This window comes from Piliocolobus tephrosceles, chromosome 4 (genome assembly GCF_002776525.5).
Source record: "Piliocolobus tephrosceles isolate RC106 chromosome 4, ASM277652v3, whole genome shotgun sequence".
Taxonomy (NCBI): domain Eukaryota; kingdom Metazoa; phylum Chordata; class Mammalia; order Primates; family Cercopithecidae; genus Piliocolobus; species Piliocolobus tephrosceles.
The window spans coordinates 174,586,795-174,614,314 of record NC_045437.1 but is presented as its reverse complement, the minus strand read 5'-3'; the positions used below and the strand labels follow the sequence as shown (position 1 = coordinate 174,614,314).

Genomic DNA, 27,520 nt, shown 5'->3' with positions numbered 1-27,520 from the left:
GTAAAATGACAGAATTCAAATAATGGTTGCTTAAATTGTACCAAGTTATGCTTGCTACTATGTAAATAAGTATGAAATTTAAAGTAGATGTTACAGAAATAAGATGAGATATAAAGGAAATAGATTTGATGTCAGTATCCTTACAAATCAAGGAAATAGGATAATAACAATAAAAATAAAAGTGCAGAGTACCTTTTCTTTTAATTTTGCCAGTCTTCTTTGTTTTTGTGCCTTTTCATCTTCCTTTGCCTGTCTATCTAGAATTCTCAATTCAAGTTTATGTAAATCCTTAAAAAAAAACCCATAGCATTAAGATATCATTTGAACTAGAATTTGTTCAAAGTTTAGTTGTTCACAAGTAAAATTAAATTACCTTACCTATCAATATTCCTTCATTATTAACTCTTTCCAACAAAGGCTAACAGCTTTATTTTCTCTGAATATAAATGTTAACACATGCACATCCTTTCTGTATTACTTTATTTTAGGCATCTCTTGTTTTACTTTAAGGTTCAACCTGAAACTCTCTTTTAATAAGTGAGTTAAGCCCATTTTCATTCATCAATGCAAGTATGTCTGATTTCAGATCTCTCTTATTATTTTACATTTTCTGTTTTGTGGGTTTTATTTTTTCTTTTATTACGTGTCCTGCTTATTTTGGGGGTGTATGAGAAGGAATGGGAACTTTTGTTACTTAGGAAGATTTTTATATATGAGCTAAAAGAAATGAACTAAAATTTTCAGTATTAATGTGCTTTGTCTGTATTTTTATCTGTTATTTTTCTTTATACCTCCCTTAGTTTTTGCTTTACAAACATTGCTGCTATATATTTTGATACACATAACAATTCACAAGTTATATCTCATTTGCATGCTTTTTCATTTTAAAGTCCCCTTCCTTGTCTTAATACTTTTTGGAATGAATTCTGCCAGTGTGTCTTTATTAGCATTTTTCTTGTATATGTTTGTTTAAAATCACCTTTAATTTGACCACCCAGCAATAATCTCGATTCCTTTAAGTAGACAAGTATCTACAATGCACCTAACTCTAGAGCACAGGGATGCTCAAAAAAACACACCACTAACGCAAACACACCACTAATGCCCTCATGTAGCCTACATTATGGTGGGTAAATGAACAAATAAGCAAGTCATCAATAAGGTAAAGCCGGGCAGTTTGGCAAAGAAGACAAATCACTCAGCCTTGCCTATGGCTACCTTTCTAGTCTCATCATCTGTTGGTTCCCCTCTCCTGCCTAATACCCTAAGAATATTGAAATGTTAATAGTTTCCATCACAAACCGTACTGTTTCACTCCTTCAAGCTGCTATTCATGCCGTTGCCTCTGCGAGGAAGGACCTGATCTTTCCTTCCCTTCAAGAGTCAACCTAAGTATTACCTTTTCTCTGCCACTCATAGCTGTGGGAGCGTCCCTCCCTGTGTCCCTTCTAAGTACTCTGTCCATACCTCAGTCACCACACTCTTCAACACATTATGCTGGAATCTCCCACTTTCACATATCTTTCCCACTAGACTATAACCTACTAGAAATTAGGGAGCACGGCTTACTCATTTTGGTATACTAATGCGATCTACAGGTTCAATATACAAGTACTCAATTTTTGCTGAACTGAATTTGGAAGTAATACCTCCCTGTGTAGCATTTAAAAATTATTTAGGAAATAGATTTACTCACTCTTTCTTGAAATCTGGAAATTTCATCAGCAGCAGTTTTCCTTTTTTCGGCCTTTTCTGCCTTTTCCCTTATCTCCTTTTCAAGCCTCAACAATTCTTCCTGTTCTTTCTTCTGCTGGGTATAACTTTCTAGGAGTAATTTTAACTTAAACTGGCGCTGGCGTTCTTTCTGACGTTTTTTCTCTTTCTCTTCCTCTTCTTTTAAGTGGGAAGCATATTTCATTGACATTTCTATACTTTTCTGTTTCTTCCAAGCTTCAACTGCCAATTTCTGTTTCTTTCTTTGTTCTTCTTTTTGCTTTTGATTATCTTCTTGTTTATTATGAAAAAGCATAGGTGTGTTGTTTGCCTTTTCCTTTAACTTGAAAATTTCCTCCCGTTTTTGCTGCTTTTTAGTTTTCCAACTCTGAATTGACTAAATGATTTTTTTAAAAAAAGAAGGCAAAAGAAAAAAGTTTTTTAACAGCCAAAAGTATTTTCAAATACATCAATTCCATCTTTCTAGAAAAAATATTGATTGCAGGATGCTGGATGCTTAGGTTTTTCAGCTTTGTTTTGTTTTTAACCAATGCAATTTTTTTCTACTTCTGTTTTTTAAAAATTACTGTCTCTTAAAACTGTGAATAATGGGTTATCCTTTTGGCCTTCCTCTTTCTCTCTTAGTCACCAGGTTCACAAGGATCACAACTCATGAACTATCCTTCTCCTCTTTACCTTTTTTTTTTTTTTTTTTGAGATGGAGTTTCGCTCTTGTTGCGCAGGCTGGAGTGCAGTCGCACAATCTCAGCTCACTGCAACCTCTTCCTCCCAGGTTCAAGAGATTCTCCCATCTCAGCCTCCCAAGAAGCCGGGATTATAGGCTCCAGCCACCATGTCCAGCTAATTTTGTTGTATTTTTAGTATAGATGGTGTTTCATCATGTTGGCCAGGCTGGTCTTGAACTCCTGACCTCAGATGATTCACCCACCTTGGCCTCCCAAAGTGCTGGGATTACAGGTGTGAGCCACCGTGCCGGGCCTACCTGCTTCTTTTATTTTGATGGGCAACATCCCTTTCCTCTAATCATCTCATTTCTGCTTCCAAATTCTTTCTAGGCTTAGAATACTTTCTAAGTGATCTTTATCTGGTCAAATATCAGAAGAAGAATTAAGAGTAGGGTGGTTAAGAACATGAGTGCTGAAGCCAGACTGTTTGGGACCAAATCCTGGCTTTGCCATTTACTAGGTGTAGCGTTGGATGAGCCACTAAACTTCTCTGTCCTCATTTTGCTCATCTATAAAGTGGTAGGTAGTATTTCTTGCACAGTGTTGTTATGAAGATTAAATGAGTTAGCATCTGGCACATGGTGCTTCCTAGGTGTGTATAAATAAATAAATAAAACAGCACAATAGCTACAGAGCTGTCTTTACATATGGGTATGTAAAAATTATTTCAAATTCTAGCAGGCTGCTCCATGCCATTTAGGGCATATTTCAAGTCAAGAAACTATTTCCTCATCTTTCCTTATGGTGTATCATTCATTCTACTCAATAAATCCTTATGGTATGTATATATACTATATACAAGGCAATGTGATAGGAACAATGAAACAATATTAAAGCTACACCAAACGCCATCTAGTACAGTGCTACTCAAAATACCAGTCTGCAAAAATATCAGGAATTTTTGTCAAAAGGCAAATCAATGCACTGCTTCTTTCAATGTGAAAATTTTCTATGGAAAAAAAAAGCCAACTGAACTGAACAGTGTTCACTGCATAGTTAATTCTGGTGCAACCATTTTATCCCACTGTAAACCAGTAACAGTTTGCAAACCTATATTTAGTCCATGGGCCAAGTCTGAGCAGCACTGTTCTAGATGAAATTCAACATGGGCATACCACGACACATCATATAAAAGGTGTAAGTGTTAGTGAAATCCTGAGGGAAGCTACTTATGTTTGGGTGGATAAGGAGGAGGCAACATCTGATTCTGATAAGCTGGGATTGGAAGGGGAAAGAAAGAATGGAGGTTCCAGAAAGCGAGAACGAGATAAGCAAGGGCATTCAGGCCAGAAAATTCAGAGTATGTCTGAAAATGTCAGTATAATATCTTCACTTATTAACAACATAGGATATATTAAAGGAAGTGGGAGATAAAAATGGTAAATTTCCTACTCAACATCTTAAAACTCCCTAGATTTAAAACTGAACTCCTGGTATTTTCCTCCAAACTTCCCTTTCTTCCTCCAACATGCCCTACTTCAGTAAATGGCACCTCCACTTTCACACACCCTTCTATCTCACCCCTACATCCTGTTCATATCCTATCAGACTGATGACATATCAGTCATCACATACCAGGAAATAGAGCAGATGGGAACCAGGAGAATAAGCTAGAATCTGAGGGGTTTACTTTTACCACAAGAAGCAGAGTGTGTCTGTGTCTGTTTCTTAAAGAGGTGGTTTTCATTAGCAGAATAAACTAGAGGACTTGGTAAAGCATAGATTTCTGGGCCCTACCCTCACAGTTCTAATTAGGTCTGGAGTTGGAGCCTGCTAAGTTCTAATAAGGTCCCAGGTGATGCTGATTTTGCTGGACTAGGGACCACTTTGAGAATCCCATGTTTTCAGTATCCTGGGGAAAAAAGCCCAAATGACTTATGTTTCAAACATTTTTCTTAAAACCTGAAAAGTCAATTTCCCTACATTCAATTTATTGCTGGAAGGAGGGAAGGGAATGACAAGAACAACAAAAATGCAGCTACTCCCTCTAAAACTTTAGACTAAACATGGACTCAATTATTTCTTTAATATTCCTTAGGTATGCCATCTATGGAATAAACACAACTTTTTTATTAAACCAGGTAAGTCAAACTTCATCACCACTGAACTCTACAAAAAAAAAAAAAAAAAAAATGACTCTGATTTACTGTGGTTCTCAACTAGGGGCTATTTTTTCCCCTCCAGTGGATACCTGGCTAGAGACATTTTTGATAATCACAGTTAAGGAGATATTATAAGCATCTACTCACTGGAAACCAGGGATGCCATCCTATAATGCAGAGAACAGGCCCCCACAACAAAGAATTATCTAGCTCCAAATGTCAATAGTATCAAGGTTAAGAAATATTGATCTAACGTAAAGCCAGAGCAATATTTTTGTAAAAATGGACATTTTTAGGTATCTGCCACAATCAGGTGTTTTTTTTTTTTTTCTGGGGTAGCTATCATTTTGAGTCTTTAAAATAAGCAATAGGGTTGAAGTTTAAAAATCTCAAAGAAATGTTTAATAGTCAAAGCATTTTTTCTACTGCCTCTTGATGTTTCCATAAAAACAATGTGGCCTTTGCTGGTAAGATGACTTTTTTCAAAAGTCTCAGTGGATCTGGATTGCTCACATTTCTGAGAAGTGGATAGAGGATTGGACCCATAATCAGAGGCTTTTTGTCTCATTGTGTTATTTGTGAGGGAGACATGTTTGGCTATGAGGAAGTGCAAATGTCGTTCTATTAAATGGGTAAAATAACTTTCTTTTTTCATTTTTATTTTTTCTTGAGACTAGGTCTCGCTCAGGCTAGAGTGCAATGGTGCAATCACAGCTCACTGTAGCCTCAACCTCCTAGGCTCAAGCAATCCTCCCACCTCTGCTTCCCAATTAGCTGGGACCACAGGTCCCACCATGCCCAGCTAATTTTTTTGTATTTTTTGTAGAGACGGGGCTTTGCCATGTTGCCCAGGCTGGTCTCGATCTCCTGAGCTCAAGCGATCCATCTGCTTTAACCTCCCAAAGTGCTGGGATTACAGATGTAAGTCACTGTGCCTGGCCAAAATTACTTAACTTCAATGCCTCAGTTTCATCTTCTATTAGATTGTGGGGGGAGGGGAACTATAAACACACTTCATGGGATTGCTGTAAAGTTAATGAGACATGTTAAGTGTTCAGTACAGTGCCTAGGACATAGAAACACAGAATGAATAATAGCTATTATAATTATTACCTCTTTTTTTCTTTCTTCTAGAGCCAGAAACTTTTGATACCATTTCTCATGCTGTTGAACTTCATCTTGTGTTTTTCCAGGAAGGTGTTCTAGAACTTCTTCCATAAATGTTGGCTTCCCTTTATGTTTGTTTCTCACCTTTACAAAGTTCTGGTGATCATAATCATCCCAGCCACCTTGTCGCCCTCCTGTTTGCTGAAGGAATTTTTCGAAATCTAGTACCTCTTCCGGAAGAGTACTTGGTGTTACTTTGTCTACAGGAACTTTGCTTGAGATTGCTCTGAAAGCTTTCTCTGTTTCTGAATTACCCAAAGCCCATGTGTCAATTTTTCTTGATATGGCACTCAACTCATTATTAGTTGTCTTCTCTTCTTTAATTAGCTCTTCATATCTAAAATTTTAAAAATAAAGTTTGAATAAGAAGACAATCCATATTAACCCTTCATTTTCCATCAAATTTAAGATACTTGACTCTTTATATCATCTTCTCCACTTAACATTATTAACATTTATAAATCTAAGCCTTGAAAGGGTCTTCTCAGAAATAAAAACAATCTTTCAAATTCTTATTTGGGATTTTATAGTAACTAAATATGAATAAAATTTCACTTTAAATATGAAAAGCCACCTAAACCCAAAAACAAGAAAGATATTATATTGCTTTTGTGTAAGACTCAAATACATAATAACAGAATGCATTATATACAAAAACCTAGTGGGGCCAGTTATTAAAAAATAAAAGTCAATAATTTTATATTAAAATGAGTTTAAAACGTACATCAACCTCTGCTCTTCTTTAAAAGTGTTAATTGCATTTTCAATTTCTTCCATCATTTCTCTGAGCTTCTCAACAACTGTAAAAGAAACATGGAGAATTATTTTGTGTCATTTTCCCATACGGCTAAAAGTTAAATATTAGGAAGAAAAAGTAGAGTGTTCCCCTAATTTTAAAACATTTCTTAGCCTAAGGCATAAGAAACCTGTGCTCAAAAGTGAATTTTTATGATTGCAATTTTTTCTGATTACAGATTTTTTCCCCATGCACTCATATCATAATTATCTCCATTTTAGAGCTGAGGAAATGGAAGCTCAGAGGTATCAAGTAACTTGCCTAAAATTACATAGCTAACAAATGAAAGATCAAGAGTTTGACACAACACCTGTCTGATTCCTAAGTCCATACACCCTGAGCCCTTTAATTTATTGCTTTGATTCTCAGGAATGAATGTTACAGTAAGCAAGGAGGTAGGGATATAATTTGTGGGATTTTTTTCTAAACACTAGCATTTGTCGTGAATCTGTTTAACCTTTCCTTATGCATTAGAAATGCCTCTCAAAGATAATTATTTCAAAAAGCAAATGAAGGGAAAACACTGGATAGGATTAAGGAAATCAATCTTTTTTCCCCTTAATTAGCTGTTTTTAAACCTTTATATAACACAGATTTCCCAATCCTGTAAATGACACTAGTATGTGTTCTGCCTACCTTATAATTTGTAAGGATTTGATAATACTTTAACGGACACACACAGAAATGCCCAATTATAGTTCTCCAGTGCAAACTTACTAAAGCCTAACTGATAGAGTTTAGCTCCATTAATAAATTTATTAAGTCCTAACCAATAAAGTAGAGTTTAGCTCCATTAATGCCAAATAGAAAATACTAACATGTAAGAAAGATCATAATATTTAAATTTACTTACAATCAGGTGTAGGCTTCACATCTTTTAACTGATGCTGCAGTTTCTTTACATTGTTATGTATTTTGGCCAATTGTTGCTGGATTTTTGCTCCTACAAGGAAGAAGTATGCCCTTGAAAATAATTCTGTGACAAATGTGGTTATAATTCAGGATTCTACATGTAAGACTGATCACTGTTAGTAAAAGCCTAGAGCAATTAAATAAAGAACAAAAGATAGTTATTTATGTCAAAACATTAATACTTTGAGTACCTTTGCTCTAAATAAAGCATTTTTTGATATCTTCCAATATTGAAAAGCATAATGGGTTAAGTCTTACGATAACCTGTGCTAAGGAAATGTCTTTTTCTCCCCCTCTGTGTAGTTTGAGTTACTGCACATTGTTTTAGATGTAAATATTAGCAGTTTCAACATTGTTTTGTTCTTTAATAGTGTTTCATTTCTTTTTGTTATAATTTATGGAAATAGAATTTCGTGTTAACTGTATTGTGGGAATATTAAAACCATCTAGCTAATTCTGTGAATACTGAGAAATTTCCCATTGAGAATTAATTTCATCCAACCAAATCCTCTAGGAAAGGGGCAGGTGATACTCATTGATATCACTATCACGGCCCTGAGGCAGTGCCTCGGGTACCACTCAGTGGTATATACTGTGCCACAGGTTGCCAAGCCCAACCAAAGGACCAGCCTGGAGTAATTATTAGCCCCACAATAAAGCCTAAAAAGTAAGTGAGAGTCTCAACGATGTTTTCAAATCATCTTTATCAGCATAAAGGATTCTTCTTTCATATTTTTTTTCTGAAGGATTAATCTTACTTTAATATTTGCTAAATTACTAGGCCAATGTCAAAACATTCACATTCCTATAATAGTAATGTTATTATTTTATCATCTTAGGGTACTTTATGCACCCTCCTCTTTTTTGTTTTTGCAACTTTTCCACAAATGAGCAAGAAGCATCAAAGGCTTTGTACAAAAGTCCTTAAAAGTAATTATTTTTTAAGAAAGTTTACGTATAGGTTTGCAGTCACTGTGAATATCCAAAATAAACCTCTTAATATGTATATGACAACTTTGGCTTGTTCCGTGTTTTTCATTAAAATTCAAGAATTCCATAAAGGCAGAAACTTTTTGTAATTTACTTTGTAGGGTCTTACTGTTGAACTTTAGGTCAAGAAACTTCTCTAGTACTTAGGAAAGTGTTTTTTATTGTTTTATTTTAGCTTTAGTTTGATCAGCTACCAAAATATCACTACAGGGCTGATAATCTTTTTATTTTATTTATTCATTTGGATATATAGACAAATCATTTAAGTACAGTATGACATAAATGCAGGCTAAAATTGCGGCATGATATTTGAGGTAAGGAATAAGTATTTCTACTGCTTAGCTGTAATATATGAAGGGAAAACTTCTCTACCTTTATACTAAGACAAGCATTTTTCACTCTCCTAGACAGGAAAAACATAAAGTGTTACTAAATAAGAGCAAAACTGTAGAACAAAGGGAAACAGATTGGTACAAATCAAGTTGCCATAATAAAGGGAAAATCAAGTGAACTAAAATTTGCACAAAATTTTACTTATTGGCATTACTGCGACATAGAAAAATCAGCCTCCTGGTTGTCAACAAAATAAATGAGAGAAATAAAGAATATTGAATCAGGGGTGTCTAGGTTTTTCAATGTATCCAAGAGAAGAGATAAGTAGAAATCTGGTATTTATATTAGGTCCTGCTGTCATTCCAATAAAAGAAGGAAAATTACTCCTGCCACTGCTTTTTAATTGATGATAAGGGAGTATCATGAGCAATCTCATCTCTACATAGTAAGTCTTAATATTTTATAAAGCTTAGTTATTTGATAACCATTATTTTTCCTTTAAGAAATGCTAAGCAGCTTTTTTATTATAAAGCTTTTACAACATACAGAATCTAACACTACAATGAAACGAGTATTCTCAGAATTCTTTAAAGGTAACATTTAGTACACTATTGACAATGATTAATATTCATAACAAACAAAAGAACATAGTCATGTACAATCTATCTATAAGGTGCGTTTTTATATATTATCTCATCAGATGCACAGTACGGCTCTCCTGAGGTACAAGTTTTAGAATGTAGACAAGGAAACTCAGGTTTATGCAATTATCTGACTTTGTCACTTCATACAACTACTAATTATAGCTTTGAATCTGTTGATGCTTACTGAATCCAGGGCTCAGTCAATAATGCCCGGGTAATGAGCTAACATCAGACAGCCCAGAAATCACTCTGCTTTTAAAAAATTATAATAGCATTTGCTGGTTTGTCAACCAAAAAAATCCCCCAAATCCTCTTTTTCTTGTTTAATTTGAAGAAATACACAACAGAAAACAATCCAGTTAGTATGACTAAATAGTGACCTGAAAGAATAAACACATGTCCCTAAAAGACAAATTTTACCAAATAAAATAGAGAATATAACACAGTCAATACAGAACTGACTCTATTTATAGAGAACACAACACGGTCAATGCACAAAGACAAAGCACAGCATAAAACCACAACTTTATATCGCTCAACAGTGTTTAGTTCATCAGAAACTCAACTTACTTTCTGTTTTTCTGCTGTTAATTAATTTATTTTCCAATTCTTCTAGCATACTATGCTCAATTCTGAAGTCACTTTTTTGGTTGTAGAAATGACTGTGTTTATCTTTTTCCATGTTAATTACTCTTTAGGAAAAGAAACAAATAGTATAAATACGATTTAAATATATTTTAATAGCTTAAAATATGAAGACACTTGATAATCAGTATTTTATATTTGGATTAATTCATCTATAGAATAAAAATAATTACTTTGGTTAATAAGGCTAAGGAGTCAAAACATTAGTCAAAATAATTGCTAGAAGAGCTAATTTCAATCAAAAACAGCTATAATTTGAACTATTTCAATCATAAAATGATAATTTAAGAAAATGTGGATATACATTTGCTTTGAAAATGCATAAGCTTTTGACTATTGATTCAAACTCAATCTCACTGGAGCCTGAAAATGGCCATTACTGCTGATGACTGCGTTCAATAGTAGATGCTATTAATTTTGTAACCTTAGCCAAGATGGTTAACCTCTCCCGGTGTGAACCTCCTCATCACTAAAATGTGAATAATAACAGCTCTCCACTATCTAATAGGTCTATTATTCACATCAAATGAGATAACATATGTGGGAGATCTCTGTACACTACAAGTATACTATGGAAATGCAATTTATTAATATTATTAATACAACTAACACTTCAAGAGACTAACCATCTACAAAGACAGGAAATTTCGTGTATTTAATGACTACTGTCTACATTTACTTCAGAGCTTCTTTCAGCACGTCTCTGCCCCTTGGATTTAGTCTATCTACCAGTAAGGAGTTCTCGTTGTTAGTTTGCACCCTAAGAGAAAACAAAAACAAAATAAAGCACTAATGAGAAACTTTTTTGATTGGGCAAATAAATTAATTTTCAAATTACATTTTTTTTTTTTTTGAGACAAGGTCTGGCTCTGTCACCCAGGCTGGAGTGCCATGGTACCATCTCAGCTCCCTGCAGCCTTGACCTCCCTGGCTCAAGAAATCTTCCAACCTCAGTCTCCCGAGTAGCAGGGACTACAGGGGCACATCACGATGCCCTGCTAATTTTTTTTTTTTTTTTTTTTTTTTGGTAGATATAGGGTTTTGCCATGTTGCCCCAACTGGTCTTGAACTCCTGAGCTCAAGTGATCTGCCCACCTCAGCCTCCCAAAGTGCGTGAGCCATCATGCCCAGCCAAAATTAATTTTCTTAACGTGTTTCTTTCTCCCAGAAGGTGGAAATTAATATGAATATTTCTCCACTAATCTTGGATTTAATAAGTGGTGGAGCATCTCTGGCCATTGACTTAATTCACACAACCTGAGAGGCAACTATACTGCAGTTTCCCAATCTTTTCCACTTTGCCACACATAGATAATTTTTTTTTTTTTTGAGATGGAGTCTCGCTCTGTTACCCAGGCTGGAGTGCAGTGCTGTGACCTCAGCTCACTGTAACCTCCGCCTCCCTGGTTCAAGCAATTCCCCTGCCTCAGCCTCCTGAGTAGCTGGGACTACAGGCACCCACCACCATGCCTGGCTAATTTTTGTATTTTTCATAGAGACAGAGTTTCACCATGTTGGCCAGGCTAGTCTCAAACTCCTGACCTCAAGTAATCTTCCCGCCTTGGCCTCCCAAAGTGCTGGGATTACAGGCATGAGCCACAGCGTCTGACTGCCCATAGAGAAAAATTTAATATTCATGAGACACATGAGGGTAGACAGATGAGACTGCCCCAGAGCCCACCGCACTGCTCTAAAGGCTGAGGGGATCATGTCTTAGCATGTGTGTTTAGGTAGCTTCTACTGTTTGTGAGAAGTAATGGGTAGATAAAGATATCAAATAGATTTCAGTCCCACCTGGCAACTCTAATGGACTGAGGACAGATATGGAGTCCTGTGTTGAGGACTGGGAAGTTCACCTAGGCTCTGGTTTCAGATGGGGAAAATTACTACGATAAAAAGAAACGTCTGCCATGGACATGGGATATGCTACAACTTTATACCACTCAACAGTTTTTAGTTCATGACAACCTCAACTTACTTTCCGTTTTCCTGGATTAGAAATATTAACCTATAAGGATATTCAAAATATGCTAATTAATGGAGACAAGTTGACAAAAATGAAAACATGCTCAACCTCCTCAATAGAAGAAATGCAAATTAAAACTATCACAGTAACACTGCACACCTATTTATATCGGCAAAAAAAATCACAAATTTAATATATTTTGTTGACAAAACTGTGGGAAAACATGTCTTCTCACACATTGTTGGTGGAACTGTTGTCTACGGAGGGCAATTTAGCAATATTTATCACATTGCAAATTCATTTATCTCTGACCCAGTATTTCCTTTTAGGAATTTATCCTGAAGATATACTCAAAAACAAATAATGTTGACCTATGTAGGGATGGTAATTAATTGCAGCACTGTTTGTTATTAAAAAAAGATTGAATATAACCTAAATGTCCATAAATATGGGCAGGCTAATAAATCATATTACATTTATACACTGGAATATGATACAGTGGTATTCTGTTCTATGTACTGACAGAAAAAGATCTCCAAGATAACCTCTTTTTATAACAAAGTTTTTGTAGAAAATGTTAGACATATTCAAAAGGACAGAATGGTAAATTGACTCTCATCATATGATATGCCTTTTATCTCACCCTGATTCAGCAGTTTTACCTCTCATTTCATCTATCCATCTATCTTTGCTTTGCTTAGTTTAAGTATTTTCAAGTAAATCCATTATATCTACTTTTGCTTTGCTTAGCTTAGCTTAAGTATTTTCAAGTAAATCCATTACATTATGCAATTTCACCCCAACAAAGTCAACAAACTTTTGTGTGTGCCTCAAGAGAGTACAGATATTTGACTTATCTAACTATAATGCCATTATTGTGCCTAGCAAATTCTACAATTCCTTGTTATCTAAGATATACACTTAAAAAAAAAGAAAAAAGAAAAAAGATGCAGAGCAATGTGGACAGTATGCTACCATTTATACAAAAAAGGAAAAATCTGAATATATATTTATATTTCTTTATAAACACATAAAATATCTGTGGAAGGATACATAAGAAACCAAAACTAGTGGGTTAACTGAGTAGAAAGGAACTGGGTGGCTTGGATCAAGAGTAAAACTGAGACTTTCCACTGGGTACCCTTTGATATATTTTGATTTTTGAACCATGTAAATATATTACCTATTCTAAAAATAAAACCAAATGATATTATAGATAGTGGTTTTTCCTTTGTGTTTATGTGAATTGTTACATAGAAACACTCTTACAATGAGTTTTTCTAATATTCTTTAGTGAGTTTTTCCAATATTCCTTTAGTGAGTTTTTCCAGTGCCTTAAAACAGATGAAGAAGCCTACTCAGAACTGTAAAACACACTGGTTGCTGTATCTATGGATACTAACCATTTGGTGGACATTACCCTATCTAGAAAGAAACATAAAACGGAACCTCTAACCTAGAATCTAATTCTATCTAGAATAATGCATTTTGGGAATTTTAAATAATTGTATTTTTTTCAAATTCTGAATACTAAAGATATAGGTATTAACAACTTCAAGTATACAATGCATTATTATTAACTATAGTCGCCATGCTGTACATAGGTCTCCAGGTCTTTTCTATTTTATAACTTGTACCCTTTCACCAACATCTCCCCATTATCCTCACTCCCACCTCATTACCCCCAGACTTCTGGTAATCACCATTCTATTCTCTATTTCTGAGTTTGATGTTTTTAAGATTCCACATATAAATGAGATCATGCATTGTCTGTCTTTCTGTGTATGGCTTATTTCACTTAACATAATGAAAATCTCAGCTCACTTTTCTAAGAACATTGATATTAAATATTCTCAACCCTTCACACATATACAAGGTAACTGTGTGAAGTGATGGATATGTTAATTAGCTTGATTGTGGTAATCATTCTGCAATGTATACGTACATCCAGACATCACACTGTAGATATTAAATATATATAATTTTTATTTGTCAGTTATACCTCAATAAAGTCAGGGGAAAAGACAAAAGTATTATATAAATGCAAGGAGAATTCAATCTCCAAAAGCTACAATATGGTATAGCTTTTCAAAATTCTAACAGTACACTTTCTCATTGGTAGAATTTCTAAATAGAGAACTGCCACCAATTCTGATCCAGAGATCATTCCTTACAATAGGCTCCTTTTCTCATGTTCTTTGGCAAATTGATACTATGTAGGTTCAAAGCAATGTTTTGATAAAGCTCTCAACTGCCGGGTAGAGTAGGGTGCCTTGAGTTCCAATTTTTTTTAACATTCCTCATATTTATCATATGCTGGTACTGCTGACAACATTGAACATTCAATAAATATCACTGGTTGTTTAAAGAAGTTCATATATATTGAAAATTTTAAATAAATGGAAGCTTCTTAAATAGCTTGGTCATAATGGGCAGAATGGATCTGAAAGGGGCAGAAAGCAAGGAAGTGAGATCAATTAAAAAGCCACTCAAAAAAAAAAAAGTAAGAGTACTGACTACTGACTTTTCATTAAAATGATTCACTGTCTTCCTTAGTGAGATCACAGCCACATATTCAAACTGGCTTGCTGGTGAACAGCACTGGTTAGTAAGAATGATGGCTTTCAGAGTGGCTGGAGCCAGCCTAGGAGTCCCTCAGACACCATTTATTAAGCATGTAACCTAGAGAAAGATGTTTATCCTCTATGATCCTCAACATCCTCATTTGTAAAATAGGAAGAAGAACAATTTAAATATATGATGTTCGTCATTTATAAAACACTTTCATACATACATAATAAAAAAACACAAAAACTATTCACTTCCTCAAAAACATTTACCAGGCGTTTAGTTATAAAGTGAAAATAGATTGTCTGTTATTTGTTATACAAAATCTAAAGAAACAGCTATTTTGTTTCCCTTGAAATACAGAGATTCAAAATTGTAAAAATAAAACTGAAATTACTCTACTTACAATTAACTTTATATTAAATAGCCTATTATTTGTCCATTTCATACCTCCCATCTTTCTCTTGTTATATTTGACAGGCTAGTGATTACAATTTTATAACTTAATGTGAGACTAGGTAGGGTAGAGTAGAATTAATTTTTTATTGTCCATTATAAAATGGCTAGTAATGTTATTTGAAGATAATATTCTTATACTTACTGATTCTTAAATTTTTCTGCTGTGCGTATGAATTCTGCTTTCTTAGTCTGATTAACTTTCTGCTTCCAGTTTTGAAGATGAAAAGGACGAATTCCACCTGAAGTACTAAAACAGCCATCACTCTGCATTGAAAACAAGAAAAACTTAACAGTAATGAAAATAGTAAAGCATAAATGTGGGATTTTTTCAGAGATAAAATGTCAATAGTTGAGTTTCTTGAAGGATAATTTTCGGGCCAATCTTATTTAACTCTTAGAAGTACATTTGTGGAAAAAGGAATATCTATCAAATGAAGGAACATCTATCTTAAAATGCTACACTGAGTAAGAAAGGTTAAATATCCCAGGATTATTTGCAAAATAATCTAATTCATTCAGTTGGTCATTTAATAAGTATGTATTGAACACTATGAAGTGACATGGGCTGCATTAGATTTAATGAGTATGTATTGAACACTATGAAGTGACATGGGCTGCATTAGACACTAGGGGAACAATCATGATCTATAATAATATGGCCCATCTGAAGGTCTAGTGAGGAAAAACAGATTTAAAGAGAGAAGAGTAAACAAGCAATAAAACAAAAACTCCACCAGCTGCAATAAGTGCTATTAAGAAAATAAATATTAGGGCTCAGATGGAGAAAGCGGAGCAAGGGTGTGCTTTTTCAGTTACAATGGTCACGGAAGGTCTATTTGAGGGGATGACTTTAAGGATGATTGAAGGCAGCCATGACAGGAGCAGTAGGAAAGTGTGTTCTAAGCAAAGGGATCCACATGTGCAAAAGCCCTAGATTCTAGCATGAAAGACTTGGCTGAGTTCAAGCAGAGAAAGGCCAGTTGTGACACGAGATTAGTAATGGTGAGCTCTTGGTAGGAGATGAAAGTAGAGAGGCAGGTACGTGCCAGATCATACAGACATTTTAGGTCACTTAGGGGGTCTGGATTTTATTGAAGAGTTTTGAGCAGGGAAATGCCATGATACATTTAATTATTTAAGAACAATTTTCTGGCTATTTTTTTGGAGAATAAATTAATGGGAGGTGTGGGGGTGGAGTGAGGCAAGACTGGAAGCAGGAGGATCAATGAGGTACCTAGTACAGCTATAGAGACAAGGAATGACAGTGTCCAGGACTACTGGGCTGATAGAAAATAAAAGAAGACTCAATGTATTTTGGAGGTATCACCGAGAGGGATTGCTGAGCAACAAAAATGGGTTGTGGGGGATGAGGGGAAAAGGAAATAAGGCTTTAAATTTCCAGAAGCAAAAAAGAATAAAGTAGTAAATCTAAATCTAGGAAATATATTTTAAGTCAAAATGTAATTCACATACCATAAAATATGTCTGTTTGAAGTGTACAATTCAGTAGTTTTTAGTGTATTCACAAAGTTGTGCAACCATCATGACTTTCCAGTTTCAGGATGTTTTCATCATACCAAAAAGAAACCTCACACCTATTAGAGGTCACTCCCCATTCCCCTTCCTTCCAGCTCCTGACAACCATTAATCTACTTTCTGACTCTATGGATTTGCATATTCTGGAGAATTTATACAAACGGGCTTGTACAATGTGTAGCCTCGTCTGACTTCTTTCACTTCACGTGATGTTTTCAAGATTCATCCATGTTCTACCATGAATCAATACTCCATTCCTTCTTACGGCTGAATAATACTCCATTATATGGGTCTACCACATGTTGTTTATCTACTCATCAGTCGCTAGCTGATGGACAATTGGGGTGTTTCCATTATTTGGCCAAATTAATCTTAACATTTGTGTACATGTTTTAATGTGAATATGTGTTTTCAATTCTCTTCATTATATACCCAGCAGCAGAATTTCTGGATCATAAAGTAACTATTTTTTTTTTTTTTACTTTCCCATTTTAAAAAATTGGGTGGCATAGCGGGGCCTGGTGGCTTATGCCTCTAATTCCAGCACTTTGGGAGGCCAAGGTGGGAGAACAGCTTGAGCTCACGAGTTTGAGACCAGACTGGGCAACATAGCAAGATCTTGTCTGTATAAAAATTAAAAAAAAAAAAAATTAAGCCAGGCATGGTGGTATGAGGCCACCAGGAGGCCACCTCAGGAGGCTGAGGTGGGAGGATCACTTGAGTCCAGGAGATCAAGGCTGCAGTCAGCCATGACCACAAAACTGCACTCCAGCCTGGGGGGACAGGGCAACACGCTGTCTCAAAAATAACAACAACAACAAAAGGATTGCCCTTTTATTGTTGAGTTGGAAGCATTCTTTATAAACTGGATGTAAAAGTCCCTTATTAGACATGATTTGTAAATATTTCCCCCCGTTTTCTGAGTTGTCTTTTCACTTTCTTGACAATGCCTTTGAAGCCCAAAAGTTTTAAACTTTTTAAAGAATTGCCAGACTGTTTTCCACAGTGGCTGCACCATTTTACATTCCCATCAGCAATGTATGGGGGTTTCAATTTCTCCACAAACTCACCAATAACTGTTATTATCTGTCTTTTTGATTACAGTCATCTTAATAGGTATGAAGTGATTTCTCACAGTGGTTCTGACTAGTCCATAATGACTAACAATGTTGAGCATTTTTTTCATGTGCTTATTGGCCTCTTATTTTAAGGAATGTCCACTTAAATCCTTCCCCTTTTAAAAATTTTGTTTATTTGTCTGTTTATTGTTGAATTGTAACAGTTATTTACATATGTTACTCAACTTTTACGGGAGGCTATTGTTTTGAACAGAGCTCCTGCAGTAGGCCCCAACAGACCAGACAAAATAAAAATAGTCACTCATGCTAAGTGCCACATGATCAAAATGAAACTCTGAGGAAATAGGTAGATTCCCCCAATTGAGCAATTTTTCCTGAAAACAAGAGATGCACAGCAACCAATCAGAAAGGGTCCAGTCAACCTGAGTCTGAGGAGTAAGAAAAGCCTCTCTGCTTTTACCTTCATAAGTTACCTGAAGTAAACTGATGTTAACCAATCCTCTTTCTTTTTTCTTTCTTTTCTTTTCTTTTTTTTTTTTTTTAATTAAAGTGGTTAGGGTCTTCTCATTTTGCCCAGGTTGGACTCCTGGACTCCAATGATCCTCTTGTCTCAGCCGCCTGAGTAGTTGAGACTATAGGCACATGCTACTGTGCTCAACTCCAATCTGCTTTTTTCTTTTCTCTTCGAAATTTTTTTTCATAATTGAGATTTTATTGTTGTGTTGAAAATCAGTACACACACATTTCAATTTGCAAACAATTTTTAACATAAGTACCAAAAATCTAAAATGCCATGTTTTTCCCACCCCACCCCCCGCAGATGGAGTTTTGCTCTTGTCATCCAGGCTGGAGTGCATTGGTGCCATCTTGGCTCACTGCAACCTCCGCCTCCCAAGTTCAAGCAATTCTCCTGCCTCAGCCTCCTGAGTAGCTGGGATTACAGGCGCCCACAACAATGTCCGGCTAATTTTTGTATTTTTAGTAGAGACAGGGTTTTGCCATGTTGGCCAGGCTGGTCTCGAACTCCTGAACTCAGGTGACCTGCCTGCCTCGGCCTCCCAAAGTACTGGGATTACAGGCGTTAGCCACCGCACCCAGCCACCATATACTTTTAGAAGTTATTCCAGTGACTTTCCAGCTTAAATTTGGAGGGAAATTTTCCTTAAGAGGCGATCAAGTACCAGTATCTTCACATGTTGATAAGCTGTTAAATACATCCCAGTAACTCACAATTTAATACCATATACACTACATACTCTAATTTTCAATCTTTCACAACACACTAACAATGTTGTTAGGAAAATATAGGACTACCATAACCAAAGGTGTCACAGAGTGCACACAATTCTGACGGGGAAAGCCATGATCAAAGAGTGGTTTTTATAAGGAAACAATTCTACTAAAAAATAACACGGGAACGGAAGTAATTTAAAATGTTCAAGACATTAAATGCAGCACCGTGACTCCATATTGTCATTTGGTATGCTTAATATTAGAGGATATAAGAACTAACCCCCTATCTACAGAATGTTAAGCTGACACTCAAGACAGTCAAAGCCTCCCATAATTCAATATTCCACACTATTTTCTGGTTGTACCAAAAAATAAACAACCAGCGAATGATTTCACCTCTTAAAGCATTTACACTTAAAAAACAGGATGAGGTGGGATTCCCTCCTTCTTAAAAATGTTCCCTGAGTGACTAAAAAACTTGCATTTACCAGATAGTTGATAAAAATATTCCTCTGGATTGTACAAGGAGGGAGACAGGGACTACTAAAACACAGTAGATGATATTAATCAGACTTGGCTTTTTTTTTTTTTTTTTTTTAACCAAACTCATTTTATTGCCAGACAGACTTGGCTTCTTTCCCTCAGCCTTCATCGAAGGCAGGACTCTCCTTGGTTTTAGTTTCTTCATTTTCTGCAGGTAAGTCTTCTTTAGTTTCTTGGTTAGCCACTTTGGCCAGTTTTCCTTTTGCTCCCCTTTTGCCTTTGGTTTCCATTTTGTGTCTGAAGATTTATCCTTTCATGATCGCCTTTTTTGGCTTCATTTCTGCTTTTGTAGGAGCAGGTTTAGATGACAATTGCACGAATCTACTCTTTCTTCCTTCATTTCCCCTTCTGCTGGACTCACCTTCCAGTTGGGCTTCTTGTCAGCAGGAAAGGCGCCTCTCTGGTGCTCAGTGCCTACAAGCCCTGGTGTGCCCGCCTCTATGGAGCCGGGCTACCTGGCTGTTGCCACTCCTCCTGCCACCTCAGCGGCTGAGATCCCCACTTTTTTCTATTGTTTCTAGGTTTTTCGTTCCTACTTTACAGAACCCGCTGTTCTGTCATGCCCTGTGGAAATTCTTACTCTATTTATAGAATGGGATGCTGCCCCAATTCATGAATTGCAAATAAAAGCTGATTCGATCTAAATTGAACTAAATTTGCTGTAACTTTGTTCAACATATATTTTAGATGTAAGACCCTTATCAACATATAATTTGCAAGCATTTTCTCACATTCTATGACTTATCTCTTAACTTTCTTAAAATGTTCTTTTGCAGCGGCATAATCCCGGCTCACTGTAACCTCTACCTCCACCTCCCCGGTTCAAGTGATCCTCCTGCCTCAGCCTCCTGAGTAGCTAGGACCACAAGCACATACCATCACGCATGGCTAATTTTTGTATTTTTAGTAGGGGTAAGGTTTTGCAATGTTGGCCGGGCTGGTCTCGAACTGGCCTCAAGTGATCTGCCTGCCTGGGCCTCCCAAAGTGCTGGGATTACAGGCATGAACCACTGCACCTGGCCTGAAGCACAAAAGGTTTTTATTCTTGATGGAATCCAACATATTTATTTGGTCTTTGACTGCTTGTGCTTTAGGTGTCATACAGGGGAAACTACTGACTGACCAAAGGTCATGAAGACTCATGCCTGTGTTTTATTCTAAGAGGTTTTTAGACCTACATTTGGTCTTTGATCAGATTAGATATGTTAAAATATGGTGTGAGGTAGTTCAGCTTCTGTAAGTGATTATTCAATTGTCCAAACATTTGTTGAAAAGACTGTTATTTTCTTTTCTTCTCTTTTTTTTTTTTTTGAGACGGAGTCTCGCTCTGTGGCCCGGGCTGGAGTGCAGTGGCCGCATCTCAGCTCACTGCAAGCTCCGCCTCCCGGGTTCACGCCATTCTCCTGCCTCAGCCTCCTGAGTAGCTGGGACTACAGGCGCCCGCCACCTCGCCCGGCTAGTTTTTTTGTATTTTTTAGTAGAGACAGGGTTTCACTGCATTAGCCAGGATGGACTCGATCTTCTGACCTCATGATCCACCCGTCTTGGCCTCCCAAAGTGCTGGGATTGAAGGCCTGGGCCACAGCGCCCTGCTGACTGCTCTTTTCTTATTGAATTGTCTTGGCACCCTTTTGAAAATCAACTGCCTATAAATCTGTAGGTTTATGTCTTGTCTCTCACTGATCTATATGTCTATTGTCTACCCCTATGCCAGTACCACCGTTTGATTACTGTGGCTTTGAAGGTAAATTCTGAAATTAACAAGTGTAAGTCCTTCAACTTTGTTCTTCTTTTTCAAGACTGTTTTGGCTATTGGGGGAGCCTTGCATTTTCCATATCAATTTTAAGATCAGCTTGTACATTTCTTCAAAATAATTTGTAAAAGGCGGCTAAGATCTTTATAGAGATTGCACTGAATCTGTAAATCAATTTGGGGAGTATTGCCATCTTAACAAAATGAAGTCTTCAAAATCATAAACAGTAAGTATTCATTTATATAAGTCTCCTTTAATTTTTTTGAATAATTTTTATAGGTTTTAGAGCATAAGTTTTAAGCTTCTTTTGTTAAATTCATCCATATGTATTTAATCTTTGTGATACTATTATAAATGGTATTTTTTTCTTAATTTCATTTTTGAATTGTCCATTGCTAGTGTATAGAAATACGACTTTTGTATATTGATCTTGTATTCTGCAACCTTGCTGTACTTGCTTATTAGTTTTCTAGTAAATTTTTGACCTTTATATTAGGTCATTTGTGACTAAGTATCATGTTACATCTTTCTTTCCAATATGAATGCTTTTTATGTCCTTTTCTTGCCTAATTGCCCTAGTTAGAACTTTCGGTGAGTAAAGTGGTAAAAGTGGATAATTTTGTCTTGTTCCTGATCATATGGAGACAGCTTTCCATATTTTATCATTACACAATATGTTACTTAACGATGCTGCTATCAGGTTGAGAAAGTTCTCTTCTATTGACAGTTTGTTGACTGGAAAATCTGAGTTGATCTATCTTCATGAAAGGATGTTGGATTTTGTCAATTGCTTTTCTGCTTCTATTGGGATGATGTGGTTTTGCCCTTTATTCTATTAACATTTTGTATTATATTAGTTGATTTTCATTTATTAAACCAACATTGCATGTCTGGAATAAATTGCAGTTGATCATGGTGTATAATCCTTTTCATGTTTTTAGATATGTTTGCTAGCATTTTGTTATTTTTACATCTGTATTCATAACAGATACTACTCTGTATTTTTTTTTCTTGTGATGTTTTTGTTTGATTTTGGTATCAGGTTAATAATGGCCTTACAGAATGAGAAATGTTCACTAAAATGTTCCTTCCTCCTCTATTTTCTGAAAAACATTTGTTACAAACAAAAATACATTTATGCTGACTTTCATATTTACCTACATATTTGCAGTACTCTATTCACATTATTCTTCATGTGGATTCAAGTTACTGTCTAGTGTCCTTTTATTTTAGCTTGAAGGACTCCTTTTAATGTAGGGCAATTATGCTAATGATAAATTATTTTGGCTTTTGTTTGCCTCTGTATGTCTTAAATTCTCCTTCATTCTTATAGAATAATTTTGCTGTACAAAGAACAACTGGTTGGCAGTCTTTTTCTATTTTATGTCATCCCTCTGCCTTTTGGTGTCCATGGTTTCTGATGTGAAATCAGCTGTTAATCTTATTGAGGAATTCCTTATATGTAATGAATTGCTTCTTTCTTGGTGCTTTCAAGACTTTTTGTCTATATTTACTGGCAGGTTTATTATGATGTGTCTAGATATGAATTTCTATGAGTTTATTCTATTTAGAGTTCATTGAGCTCCATCCATGTGTAGGTTAATGTTTTTCATCAAATTTGGGAAGTCTTCTGTTTTATTTCTTCAAATATCTATTTTCCTCCTTTTTTCTCTCTTTCCTTTCTTTCTGGGCTTAATGGTATCTCACAGATCTCAGACTCTGTTCATTTTTCTTCATTCTTTGTTCTTCAGTCTGGATAATCTGAATTGACCTATCTTCAAATTTGCTGATACTTTCTTCTGCCAGCTCAATTCTGGTGTTGAGTCTCTCTAGTGACGTTTTCATTTGAAGTTCCTGCATTTTTTAACTCCAGAATTTCTACTTGATTCTTTTTTAAATGTTTGATTTCTTTAAAGATTTCTATTTGATGAGACCTCATTCCCACATTTTCTCTTAGTTCTTTAGACATGGTTTCCTTTAGTTCTTTGAACATATTTAAATAACTGTTTTGAAGTCTTTTTCTAGTATGTTCAATAGCCAGTATTACTCAGAAACAGTTCCTTTTTACTGTTTTCCCCATGTGTGAACCATACTTTCTTGCCATGTTTCATAATTTTGTTAAAGACTGGACATATAAAATAATATAATGTGACAACTCTAAAAATGAGATTTTCTCCCCTTACCAGGGTTTGTTTTGTTGCTGTTTGTTTGGTCACTTTCCTAAACGAATTCTGTAAAGTCTGTAGTCTTGGTCAGGTGTGGCAGTGAAATCTCTGGTTGGTTAGTTCAGTTGCCAGCCAATAATTGGTCAGAGATTTCCTTAGATGCATTGAACGATTATGTGTCCTAGCCTTTGCTACCTTTGGGAAAGGGGGTCTGCATGCATCCTGAAGCATACCTCCTACATGCAGGCAGGCAGTTTACAACCCTACCTTAGTCTTTACTTTCTGCCAGCACAGTGCTTCAAAGCCAAACAAGGATGAGGACTGAGAGCTTTCTTAAGTCTTTCCTGGTGTCTCCTATTGCTGCTGTAACGAACTCACCACAAGTTAGTTTACCACAAATGCAGTGGCTTAAACAACAGACATTTATTCCCTTATAGTTCTGGAGGTCTAGTCTAAAATCAAAGTGTGAACCTGGAGGACATTACGGTAAGTGAAACAAGCCAGACAGAGATGCAAATCCTGTATAATCTTACTTAGACTGCACATGGAATTCAATACAGAGTAGAACAGCAGTTGCCAGAGGCTGGTGGGGAAGGCAAGGAAAGAAATAGGGAGTTGGTCAAATGGTGCAAAGTTTCAGAGAGACAGAAGGAATATTTTGAGATCTACTGCACAGTAGGTTAACCATAGTCAATAAAAATGTTATTGTGTGTCTCAAAATAACAGAGTACATTTCAAATGTTTCACCAGAAAAAATAAGTGAAGTGATAGATATGTTAATTATTAGCCTGGTTTAATCATTCCACATTGTATACAAATATCAAAACATCACATTGTACCCCATAAAGTATATAATTATGATTTGTCAATTAAAAATAATGTTAATTAAAACAAAGGTGTTAATAGGGCTACATTCCTTCTAGAAGCTTCAGGGAAGAATCCGCCCTCTTATCTTTTTTTTCCAGCATCTAGAGCCACCTTCATTCCTTGGCTAATGGCCCCTTCCTCACATCACTCCATCCTCTTCCTTCCATCATCACATCTCCTACTTCTGACTCTGATTTTCCCACGTCTCTCTTATAAGGACCTTTGTGATTACACCAGATCCACTCAGATAATTAAGATATTTAATTTATCTTAATCACATCTGCAAAGTCCCTTTTACTATGTAAGATTACACAGTGTGTAACATCACACTAATGTGATGCTGTTAGAGATACTTCAAAAAAGTCATAATTCAGCAACTACAATAATCAAGAGAACAGCTGGGAACAAGAGGGAAATGACATTGGAGAGGTGGATGGAGATTTGTGGTCTTCAGATTTGAAAGGCAATAGCTAAGAGGGTTATGAACAAATAATATACAAATATTAAAAAGCATGGATAGAAAAGTACACACTTTTCATAGTAAGTGAGGAATTTATGAGATTCCACACCCTGAGGATATTGTAAAATAAAATAGAATATAAAATAGTTTCAAAACTTCAGAGATAATTACTCCAAAGTAATTTAAAGAAACTGTGATGGACTGAATTGTGTTCCCTCAAAATTCCTATGTAGAAGGCCTGATCTCCAAATAACTCTATCTGGAGATAGGGCCTTTAGGTTAAATGAGGTCATTAAGGTGGGGACCTAATTTGATAGAACAGGTGACCCTATAAGAAGAGATGCCAGAGATCTCTTTCTCTCCTCTTGTAAGAGAGAAAAGACTATGTGAGGACACAGTGAGAAGGTGGCTGCCTACAGGCCAGGAAGAGAGGCCTCACCAGAAACCAACCCTAAGGGCAACTTGATCTTGAACTTCTAGCTTCTAGAACTGTGAGAAAATAAACTTTTGTTGTTTTAGCCACCAAGTCTGTAGTATTTTGTTATAGAAGCCCTAGCTGACAGGAACTTTAGATATTTTGGTATTGTGAGATTGCCATCAGGAAAATTATTTCTTCTCAAGAAAATACTAGTTGGTTTCAGTGTTAAAGTCAGTAGGAATATTTGTTCATTTAATCATATGACAAATATTCAAGTTCACTGTCAGGCTGTAGAATTTGTGTGTATAGGTATGTGTGTGTGGTACGCTGGGGGAAGTACAAAGATGGATAACATGTAAACTCCTAAACATTATCACAATATAGCATGCAGTAATTCTCGGTTTTTTTTTTTTTTTTTTTTTTTTTTAAAGAAAAAGCCCAAACACACGTGAAGAATTCTACCTAATTATGCTGAAGTAGATTCTCAACAATGAGGCTCTGCTTTCCCTACTAAAGTGGTAAGAAAGTATACACCATGGTTCTCAATCTCAGCACTACTCTTTTGGACCAGATGATTTTTTGTTGTAGGTGGCTGTTCTCTGGCATCTATCCATTAGATGCTAGCAGCCCCTCAACACTCCCCTGCTCCCCACTCTGACAGCCAAATATGTCTCCAAATATTGCTAGATATCCTCTAGGTGATTGATAAAATGGCTGAAAGAGCTCCACAGGTGATCCGATCCAACCCCCGAGGAGGCAAACACCACAAAAGTGTGCACCAATAACAACATTAGACAACTTGCAAGAAATGCAGATCAGAAGATAAGACATTGCTACAAGAATTCAGAGAACAAATGATGGAGAAATCCAGCAACATGGGGTCACACATTTTTTAAAGCATAGTACTTAAAAATACTTTATGTCTTTTTTATATATTTTACATTTTTTCCTGAGATACTTGGGCCAGAGTTAGAATAATAAAGAGAATTATAGAGGATGTGTGAGAAAATTTGCTGTAGGTGGAATTTCCTGAAGGTCTACGAGTAAACACACTGTATTTCCTTAAAGGAGGAAAAAGATGGAACCTGTCCTCAGCTCGTGACAGCCTTCCTTCAGGTTTATATTGATGCACAAATTATTTAGTAAGTGCATACTATGTTCCAGGCACTACACAACAGGCGCAGTTCTTGGTGCTGGGAACACAATAAAGAATAAAATTTCCAATACTTTCTGCCCTCATGGAGCTTACATTCTCATGGGGGTGCGAAGGAGGGTGAGGGATTTGAGGAGAAACATAAACAACAGAAATAAAATATGTAATGTAATATATGGTACTAAGTGCTGTGGGGAAAAATAAAACCAGAAACAGGGACTGGGTGTGCCGCGTAAGGGGATTCCGTTGAGGGAGATCATGGAACGTATCGCTGAGCTGATAACATCTCAACAAAGATACCTGGTCCTCACCACCTAGAAAGGGGTCCTAAGCCGATCACTGGAAACACCTCTGCCTCCGACCATCCCACATTGTCTTTCTCCGTGTGTTCCCAGCGCCGGTACAGAAACAGAGCTGCCACCAATTACTGAGCACAGAGTCCCCTCCAACCAAGCACTGTGCCAGGCGCCCCCCATACATAACGTTAGTCCAAAGCTCGGGAGGTGCATGTTACTATTCCCAATTTTTAGAGAAGAAAGTGAGTCTCCGGCATATGTTCTTATCACACGGCTAGGAAGCGGCAGAGCCGGGTTCCCACCCAGGTCTTCCTCGACTCCGAAACCACTTGGAGGCGGCTCTGCAAAAGCTGTTAAACGCACAAGCCAACAAAGAGCAACGCCCGGCGCGTGCCAGGCCCCGAGCAGGGGAGGCGAACGCCGCGCCTCCCGCCTCCCGTTGGCGCTGCAGAAGGCACCTGTTCAGACAGGGCCTGCAGCCCCTCGGCCCCACGCCTGCCGCCAGAGCAGCTCTGTTCTCCCGGATTTACCTGTTGAGGCGCTGGCGTTGCCCCCACGCCGGTCCCGGTGGCCGCGCCCGCCCCTGCCACAGCCCCGGCTACCGCGGTGGCCGCAGCCGCTACCACAACCGTCGTCAGTGCGGCCATGTTTACCCGCCGAGCTGCTCGGGCCGCGGCAGCCACTGGTGCCTGGGGGTTCGTGGCCGGCGCACCCCGGCCTCTGCAGACCGCTCCCTGCGCTGCAGGCTTGGCCGGGATGCAGGGCGGGGACGAGACGTAGGGCGGGGTCGGGATGCAGGGCGGGGCCGAGATGCCGGGGTGCAGGGGTGTGGAGGTGCGGGAGGGGCGGGACTGGGGTGCAGGGCGGGGCCGAGATGCGAGACTGGGCCCGGGATTCAGGCGGGGAGGGGCGGGGCGAGGGAGGGGCAGGGTGCCGGGCGGAGCAGGGCTGTAGGGAGGGGCGGGACTGGGGTGC

At 37.1% G+C, this 27,520-nt stretch overlaps 1 protein-coding gene across 1 annotated transcript in view; it reads right to left on the bottom strand.

Annotated features, from left to right (window-relative positions):
• The window catches only part of CCDC112 (coiled-coil domain containing 112), a 30,055-nt gene extending 2,581 nt beyond the window's left edge, over positions 1–27,474 (bottom strand). The window contains exons 1-8 of the mRNA XM_023197606.1: positions 27,076–27,474; positions 15,184–15,305; positions 9,974–10,095; positions 7,378–7,467; positions 6,453–6,528; positions 5,675–6,065; positions 1,697–2,110; positions 193–288 (exon numbers count right to left, since the gene is read on the bottom strand). Of these exons, the coding sequence (XP_023053374.1) occupies positions 193–288; positions 1,697–2,110; positions 5,675–6,065; positions 6,453–6,528; positions 7,378–7,467; positions 9,974–10,095; positions 15,184–15,305; positions 27,076–27,192 (1,428 nt within the window). The 5' untranslated portion in view covers positions 27,193–27,474. The remainder of the gene's footprint in view (positions 1–192; positions 289–1,696; positions 2,111–5,674; positions 6,066–6,452; positions 6,529–7,377; positions 7,468–9,973; positions 10,096–15,183; positions 15,306–27,075) is intronic.
• Positions 27,475–27,520: the final 46 nt, after the last annotated feature.